We start from the raw sequence: 9,800 nt of genomic DNA, 5'->3' as shown, positions 1-9,800 counted from the left end.
AGACTCGTCTCCTCCGCGAAGGAGAGGAGCCCGAGCGACCACTTCGGGATCGACATACGGGCGCTTGGATGGCCGCTCCGGCGAGTACCACCGCCGGCGAGAGGCTAAGCCAGAGGAGGACACGGTGGCGGCGGGGAATCGCCTGGAAATCGCCAGGGTGGGTGGGTGGGTCAGAACGAATCCTGCCAATGCCAGGAACTTGTCTTAGATGTCGCAAGTTTATCTTAATTTAGATGTATACAGTTAATGTATAGATTTATCTAAATTTAGGGAAATCTCTAACATTCTTGTATGGACGAAGGAAGTAGGAGAGTTATCTTAGATTTTGTTTTGAAACTTCTACACGCAACTACCAAGGGAGCTTTCACCGTTGAGATGGTTCTCACCTGGTCTTTTCAGGCGTCATGTTGCCGGGCTGCAATGTACTCTGTGTTTTTGTGCGACAACGGTACGAGACCGGTCAGGCGTCGGTACAAATTATTTGGTTTCCGCACGCAAAACAACAACAACTGCTGATTGCTCGAGAGTTAAGAACCGATGGCTCCGATCTTCAAAAAAGTACATTTCTAACTCGCATCGTCGCAGCTGCAGAAGTTTAGCTGCAAAATTACTCAAACTAGAGGAGACTAATTAGAACGGTGTTGCGCTAGCATGTGTCAAGATTAAGCTAGGAACTAGGTAGCCATGATTCAGGTGGGGAACCTCCTCTTGATCCATCCCTAGTGTGCATTGCATCAGTGTCTAAACTAGCTGCTAATTAACAAGCCATGATCATGCATGATGCATGCTTGGACACCAGTAATCAGCAAGCCATGCATGCTTACGCCTAGCTACACGCCTAGCCTAGTACATAGTACTGCTTCCTCTAACAAACATTTTAATTGTCCTGCATGCATCCATATGCCATCAAATTTTCCGTTTTCTTTAAAGAGCATATGCTAGCAGCTGATAAAATCATTTTATTGAGCATATGCTAGCAGTTGATGAAATCATTTTGAATGATAAACATATAAAACCTTTTTTTCCCTTTTCTTTTGCGAGAACCTTTACTTTGCTTTCGGTTATCTAATTCCCTTTTCTTTCTTTTCTTGTTTTCGACGTGAGCTCTGTGGGTGCATGTACACTATAGCTACACTGTGCATGCTAACGTTGTTGATATATTCTTCTAATCCAAATTCTCTCGTAAAGTGCACGTCCGTACATGTTATCATGGCGCATAATTTTGTGTGGGAAACAATAAGTAGAGTTAATCTCGATCAGACCCCACTAATTCATTCGTGATCAATATTGAGTGCTCGCTGCACTGGATAAAGAATCATTCTGCCTTACGTTTGCTTTGTTTTGGCCAAATATCATTCTATAAAATAACATGAGATAGTACAAGGAACAAGCATGTATTAAGTTCAAAAAATAGAACAAGCATGTATTCAGATTCACGTAGATCACGCGAGCACCCACCCGTACATAATATGTCACATCATTATTTAGAAGGGATTAAGTACCCACGATATATAGTGATATTGAACTGCATGAGGCCGGCATACATGTCGATATATATATAGTGAGATCTCAATATTCAGTATTTAGTAAATATATCTGGTGGCAAAGAGTTTTCTCACAAGGCATCCCCAGTATTAAACTTGCCAAATTCAAGGAAATCATAAATATTCCGATGAAGTTACTAGAATTTACAAGAATTTTCGAAGTGTGCAATTAGAAACATTTTAGGAAAAAAATTGAACTCCGTAAAGCTACAAAAAACTTTTTCATAAAACATAATATTATGCAGATTATATTATGGTGTATTCATGATTTCTTTTTTTTTGCTATTTTTCTTTATTCATGTTTCCCCCTTATTATTTGTAAATTATAAAATTTTAACTTCTATTTAAACTAACTTTTATTTGCCTATTTCCATTGTTGCAAGTAATCTTCAATTTTTCAATTTTATTGCTGTATTCATTCCGCCAGTTTTCCTTTTAAATACTGACTAATGAAAATAGAGAAATCCATTTCCCCCGATGTTGCAAAATTTATAGTCTAGACCGTCAACGTGCATGAAACTGCTGGCGCATCATCTTTAGAACCACATTCATTAATGTAGGAAAGTACCAAGCTAGACGGTATTAAATTAAAGTTTTGGGAATAAATTAAATTTTGGAAATTGGTAAGAAGACCAAAAATCTTTCAAACCATATTTGCAACTTATATTTCTTGGTTGTAGTCACCAGTTCATGGTTGGAAATATAATGTACTTACAAGTCATGGTGCAGATACAACATGCATTGTAAAAAAGATACTTATGTACTTCTGGATAAATCTGAATACATCTAATGAGGAATGATGTGTGGCTGCAAGTACTGGGTATAAATGTAGGAGTGTTCGGAAATACAATTCGGCTCCTGGATGCGTATGCTCTCTCTACCAAAAAATTATATTTCGAAGTGTCAGAAAAATTTGACAAAAAAATTTACATGTACATCTTCATAATATGTGTGCGTTCGTCCAGTTTCACGAATAAACAATATTTTTTATGATCTATGTAAAAAAGAGAAAACTTATCTTGCGAAAAGTATTATTTTTAGTACTGAGTTTTGTCCTTTTTACACACGTCACATGACAAGTCGATTTTTTATGAAACGACTTTATGAGTGTGTAGCACGTGAAGATGTGCAAATTTTTTGTTTCTTTTTTTTTGAAATTCAAAATATATAAGATGCATTTCAAAATAGAGGGAGTATATGCTCCCATGTTCCAAAACACCACCCCCTTAAATTTTACTTGTACACTTATAGTTGCTGTTCTAGACTCTCCTTCCCAGTTTGTTCGCTACAACCCACAAATGACTGTTGTTTTACCCAAAATTTCATGATGCACATGCACTTCATCTAACAAATGAACAAGGATCATCATGATTGGTGTGGGCCAACAGACTGGTACAACTTTATAAAGAAAAGAGTCTCGTGTGCGACTGCAGCAGCATCGGCTATCCTAGGCATGCATGATCGTATACTGCATGCATGCTCTCTCCCAGACAACACAAGCACTACCACGTACGGTAGTACAAGTACATGTACCTTGTGACGTACTGTGTGCACAAACTGCGTGTTCTGATAAGGAGACAACAGTATGCTGTGGAAGCATTGACCAGCTCCTGTGCAATTCCCTATCTGTTGCCACGGACACAGTGTCACAGTGAACATACTGAAGTAGCGTCGTACAAAGCACGTGTACGCAGCTATTTACCCTTGAGTACACACAGCAAATCAAAAATCGCCACACACCACGAGCTAGGCCTGTAAGTGGCCCTACACATCGCATCATGCAGTCAGAACTCATAAGGAATGATATAAACCTATCGCAAAAAAAAGGAATGATGTAAACCGTATTGGATCAGATCGAATATTGATATTTTCATATCCTTTATCGTATTTTTCTGATGGATTTACATTGAAGTGGATAGTGATCGGATGCGGATGCGAATCTGAATACTGATTATATAGATTGTGGATCCGGGGAGGACTCGGGTCAAAATCAGATAATTGAGCAAATATACACATAAAATTATAAATACATTTCTTTTATGTAAAAAATGTGAGCAGAAAACATATGTAACGGTAGACTATAGCTAAACTTGCACATTTGTTCATGGAACAAAGAAAGTTTTGCATGCTAGTAGCAGACATAGTTGGGTCGATGAACTAACAATGATGTCTAGATATTTGGAGTGGGGCGTACTGGATTATCCTCTTTTGAGAACCTCGGATAATCCGCAAAAAGTATCAGATAATCCATATCTATCGAATATTATTAATACCATGTCCGCTACCGTATCCATCGTATATCCGATTGACTAATATCCATATCCGCATCCATATCCGGCGAATTCTTAAAGTGCATATCATATCCTCAAAACGGATATATGCAGATTCGAAGTGGAAATTATCCGTACCATTTTCACCCCTATTGATTATTAGTAAAGCGTAAACCTCACATTAGCTGTTTCATACAAACATATGAGTATATGAGAAGTCGACATACTCAAGTATATATCTATATTGTACTGTAGTCTATGAATAGGTTTGAAAACCGTGAGGTTTAACGTAAGTTCAAATGGACTTGTATGTAGCAGTATATCCTCATGCTGCCATCATCCACCTTAATTGCTAGATCCAAAATTCAAGATGGCACAAATTGATACGGTTTTGCTAGTTCTCAGCTGTAAGTTAGTGCTCAGTTAAGTCCTACACTATCCAATTGCATCGTGTTTTGTGCATATGAGTAGCAAGTTGGATTGCAATTACGTTTTTTTCATTTGCAAGTGGGGTTGCAACTGAGATTTAGTTGAAACATGGTTGTAACTAAGATTTAATGACGTCCTATAACAGAGAACTAATTTAATTCTCAGTCGATTGATAACTAACCACACCCAAATTGGTAACCTGATTAGCGATTCATGTTCACCGCTGAAATATCTCAACAGGGAATATAAAATTATATAATATGTTGTTATGTTTTGACAAGATCCACAACATGATATTGCGTGTCTATATAGCCATTGCGATGTTATAAGAGGTAGAGAGTGCATATTCAAGTGTTACCAACAACAAAGAGCTGATATCATTCGTTAAGTAGTATGATGCAAATCAGGGGCACGCGTATCCAGTGGTGATGCCATGGCACCCCTTGCAACCACAAAAGTTCTTTTGGCTACTATGTTTGGATTAATCCTGGCTAAATGCTAGCACAATAGAGATTTTTATAAAACTTAAAAATCTTGGCACCCCCACCAATCGTATCCTAGATACGCCACTGATGCAAATCTTGTAAAGATGACAAATGATGTAAAGGAACCTAGTATTCAAGTTATTAATCTAGGGTTGTTATAGGAAAATTTGTAACACATGCTGACGTAGAATATACGGGCACATAACTTACCGAATCAGTTGCAAACTTGCAACACAGATGGGAAAGATCTCTGAAAGCTTTCTTCTAATAAGTCTTTAGCTTGACTTGCGTCCAGCGGAGCTTAGAAGAAAGTGATTCGGAGCCTAAGGAAGGTGACTCATGCAACCTGAGATTTTCTTGCGACCAAACCAACTACAAAAACAGATTATCATTCAATTTTATTGGTTGGGAAATTTAAAATTACGGTTTAAGAACTGCAGAGTATTGATCATTTTTTTTGTAGAGGCCGGCATTGGTCTTTTGGTTTTGAACGAGATGGGGGTGGGATGGAACACGAAGTACGGTCCCTATTAGTTATCTTGGCACGCACCATGCATGTAACCAATTAATCAAGACGACAACCTATGACAGCAAAGAACAAAGCGACGAGGGGCCGGGTTGGCTTGTATATTAGCCTGCGCAGCGAATGTACGTACGGGTGTGAATTATAATGTCACGGCCCCAATCATCACAGATCAAGAATCCAATGATGTGTGTGTGCCGCTTCCCAAATAATCCTCACTACCCATGTCCGTACGCCCTAGTACGTCGTCTAGTCTAGTAGTAATAACAAAACTACAAAAGGATCGCCACTCGATCCGACGTTACAACCACACGCCCCCGGATCGAATAAAACACAAGCAAACTAGCTAACTAGCCTTGCGGCATTTCTTAATTATAGGTGCCTAGATAGCTAGCTACTATGTGCTGAAACGACCTTCCAAGATTCAAGAAAAGTATGAGAAACAAATAATTAAAGGCAATTTCTAGCAATGTATCCACATATGTTAGGTCATTATCTGATACGGAGTACAACTGTTTTGTTGATGCTACGGTTGTTGGGATTTGTCCTTCCGATCCGCGGGTGAACACTGCAGAGAGCACCACACGCAAGGAAATGTTCCCCGAGGTGTAAACCATGATTTGGTCCTTGTCAACTAGATTTGATGACACTCAAGTGTTGTTTCCTTCCTGAAGGCATTGCTAATGAAAGACCTTCCTCGCAGCTCGTTTGTTGCCTCGTGTGGTGGTTGATGGCACTTCAGCTTGACACTTGCGTGCTACTTTTTTTGTTCAATAATTTGGTTGTGTGCATAATCTGTGTTTTTTCTTGGTCCTAGTATTGAGTTAGTTTAGAGGCCATGTATACTTGATATTTTTTTGATATTAATATAATACCCTTAATCAAAACAAATAAAATGACTAAACATTGTGTGTTGGTGAATATTAATGAACCTATCAAGTGTGGATACCTATAGGCATTGACATAGGTGTGAAGCTCTTAGCCGCTAGTACCTAGAGGAAAGGAACCATTAGTGAGCGAACAAGCATTCAAAGATGACATAGGCGGTGGTTCCCACAACCATAGGGAAAACGGGTAACCACATTGACGCATCAAGATTTTTTTTTTTAGGACGGAGGGTATCCGACGAGTAGATTCACCATTGGATAGAAGCAAGAAAAACGTAAGATTGCACCCAATATCAAATTTGAGGCGCTAGACACTTGGAATCCTTTTATTGGAATTGAACTGTTCGATGAGGGGCGACTACTTACAAATAGTTATTTCTCAGTTGAGTCAGGTATGGGTAGCCATTCTATCAAGATCTTCCCATGCATCCTTTTATATATACGGGCAAGAACTGAAGTTCTTCACGGTGAATTTGTTTTTTAAATAGACTTGTTCGGAAAGGAAGTATAGCATCCCTACTTTTGCATCAATTGATGCGCACAACCGTTTTATTCCAAAGCCGTTAAGGCGCTACAGAAAATGTATAGAAGGGAAAAAAAGACTACACGCAGGCCGCACCATTAATAATTATTTATCCGTCGGAATAGAAGATGTAAACCCGTTTCTATGAAATCCCCACCTTATTAGTCAAGAAAAGAACAAGCGTATAGTACTGTACTTGAAAATCGATGGATCAGCCGGGGGTGTGGTGTGGTCTACCACGTTAATCTGGGACAAGACTCGACATGAGGAAGCCGGTGGGGTTTTTAAGCCCGGGGAGCGCTCGCACGGCGGGGCCACGGGGCGAGAGGCAAGTTTTCCATGCATAAAAATGGGCAAAAGCGCATGCACAGTACGCAGCCACAGTGCCGATCGGTCGAGCGGATCACAGACGGCCGGCCGCGGCCGGTCAGCCATCCAGCATCCTGATCTATGATGATGATGATAATGATGCGAGGAGGGGCCATAGGAAAGACGAAGAGGCGATCGAGCTAGAATCCCTTTCCTCGCATCGAACGGGCGGTCAGGCCCTAGCGGATCGAGCGAGGACACTGCACACGACGCCGTGCGTGTGTCGGCTCGCCAGGAAAAGTGAGGGGAGGAGAAAGGCTAGCTACTGTTCTTCTTCCTCTCTCTCGGAGTATCTCTCCTTTTATGCGATCGTTCTCTCTCTTCCTATCTCTGTCCTCAAGAAAGGGGGCATGGCGGCTGCAGCCGGAAATGGATTTGGGGAGGCAGATCGAGCTCAGATGCCGGCAGGGAGAAGCGATCGAGATCGATCAGGATCAGGATCAGGATCAGATCAGCAAATTTGTGAGAAGAGTGGGGAGAAACTGAAGCCAGAACACCCGTGTACCTGGACGGAAATGAAGTCTGATGCATTTCACTCCGAGTAAGAAGTTGCACCGGGCATGCATGCATGGCATGGCCAGCCGCGCACGTCGGAGGTGGAAGATCAAGTGGGGCTGTGGGCGCGAGATCTTTGGAGAGAGAGAGAGAGATAGAAAGAGAAACAGTGGGTAGGCGCGCCCGCCCGCCCGCCCGCACGTGTGGTCGTCGCCATGGGCCTAGCTTACTCCCCGGCCGGCCGCAGTCTACAGTCCCATTCCGCCGGGGACCAGGGAAGATCTCCTTCACTTCAGTCCTCATCAGTTCCGGCTCTTCAGCAGCCCTATAAAAAACCTCAAGGCAAATTTAGATCCAGGAATTTCATTCTCAATTAAACCAAGTTGTTGAATGAACCTGAAGTTTGAATGAAAACCTCAATCACAAATTTGCATGCCTGATAAATTGGAGGGGCTCAAGTGGAAATTAATGGGTTCAGTGTGGTAACATATGTACTGGTTGATAACTGACTGGATGTATATGTGTGCACAAGAGGGAGTGCATGCACCATTGATGCAAGCTTTGAACCGTGTATGTCTCCATTTGCACAGTATTAGTGAAACACAAATTAATTGAAGTGAAGATGCATGTGTGACAGTGTGAGCACTGCAGTGCCCAACTATTTGCCACAAACTAGTATATATAGAGAACAATTGATGAAAGAATTAAGGTGGTGGAGAGATTCCTTGCTGCAATGGAAGATCTGTTAAATATTTAAATAACCAAATAACATCAAATCTTGCTAGATTGTCACAATGGAAGAGGGTATGTATATATGGGACATGACATGAGCAAAAGAGCACTGGCAAGTTGTTCACTTCCCAAAACTGGTTCAAACCCCCCCTTTGCCGATTGGCACATATACTTACTCATTTCATCAGCTACTCACTGATCTACTACGCAGCTAAAATTTTATGACTTGGTGGAGACGATAGGAAGAAATTAAACGAGAAAAGGGGGAGAAGCTAGGTAGGATCGATGATGAAACCAAATGGCAAAAGGAAATAATAGCTCAAACCTTGCAAAACCAATAAGCGCGATCGATGTATATATAACGACGAAATAAGACTAGGAGGTCTGTCTTCTCTGAGGGTGATTCTACTATACTCATCGGGAGGAGGTGCCTTGTGCAGCAGCAGCAGTAACGCTACTCCCACCCACCGGGGCACCGGTGGTAGCTGGTGCAGCCGCCAGGGTTACGGTTCCACCGCCATGAGTTGGCTCTCCTCCATCGCGGCCAGCAGCTGAGCTCGTGCCCTCGCCAGCGGCTCCTCCCGCCGGGATCGGCGTGGGCTGTGTGCGCTTGCGCTTCTTCTTCTCGTAGGGTATCCCGCGCGCCTTGGCCTGCGAGTCGCGGACCTCGCGGAGGTAGATCCTGACGGCGCGCGCGGCGAAGGGGTTGGACTCGGGCGCGTTGCCGGACTCCTCGTAGGCGGCGCGGAGGCGGCCGATGAGCGCGTCGAGGGAGCCCCAGGCCTGGCGGAGCGGGCACGGGCAGGGCGCGGGCGGGCTGGGCTGGCCGTAGTGCGCGCAGCCGGCGGCGTGCACCTTGGTCTTGCCGAACTGGTCCAGGTACTTGAGGAACTCGATGACGTGCGCGCCGCTGCAGCGCGCCAGCGTCAGCGGGGGCCGGTGGTTGCGCAGGTACTGCAGGAACGTGTTCCAGTCCCGCCGCTTCTGCGACTCGTACCTGCTCAGCTGCTGCGGCGGAGGGCCTTGGGGTGGCGGTGGCGGATGCGGGGCGTCGCCGGTGCCCGCCGACGAGGACGGTGGACCGGCGCCGGTGCCCGAGGGATCCATGCGCGCGAGCGGCCGACAGAGCGGCCGCGCGCGGCAGGAGCGGGCGATCGGGCAGTGGAGACGCGCGCGGGAGGCGGGCGGATGGGGTGGAGAGCGACGGGGACGGGGAGGTGAACCTGAGTGCTACTGACTACTACTGAGGACGGAGGGTTGATGCGTGAAGGTGATAGCAGGGGAGCGGAGGTGGGGGCCGGGGAGCATTTCACGTGGTGGGGCGGGTCCCGCCAGAACAATTCCCTACGCGCTACGTACGTGCGGTGAGCGCGTATGGATGAACAGTAGTGCATGTACGTAGAGACTGTTGCATGGCCAGCGACCGGCCGATGGATGTGGTATATATAGGCCGTTCGCCCGTTCGTGTGTACCGGGCTGCCTAACAGTGGTAGCTGCCGGCTGGTCGGACGAGGATAGTACTGGTCATCAGTTACATGGTGTT

At 44.2% G+C, this 9,800-nt stretch overlaps 1 protein-coding gene across 1 annotated transcript; it reads right to left on the bottom strand.

Moving 5' to 3' along the window:
• Nucleotides 1-8,671: 8,671 nt before the first annotated feature.
• LOC124646924 (protein G1-like7) lies at nucleotides 8,672-9,364 on the bottom strand. The gene has a single exon (XM_047186962.1). It carries the CDS (start codon nucleotides 9,362-9,364, stop codon nucleotides 8,672-8,674), a length of 693 nt encoding a protein of 230 aa, XP_047042918.1.
• Nucleotides 9,365-9,800: the final 436 nt, after the last annotated feature.

Source organism: Lolium rigidum, chromosome 4, assembly GCF_022539505.1.
Source record: "Lolium rigidum isolate FL_2022 chromosome 4, APGP_CSIRO_Lrig_0.1, whole genome shotgun sequence".
NCBI classification, from domain to species: domain Eukaryota; kingdom Viridiplantae; phylum Streptophyta; class Magnoliopsida; order Poales; family Poaceae; genus Lolium; species Lolium rigidum.
This window is presented reverse-complemented; position numbering and strand designations above follow the sequence as displayed.

Bases quoted from the DNA above. Each gene is read 5' to 3' on its own strand.
- LOC124646924 (XM_047186962.1), bottom strand. From the start codon at position 9,364: ATGGATCCCTCGGGCACCGGCGCCGGTCCACCGTCCTCGTCGGCGGGC.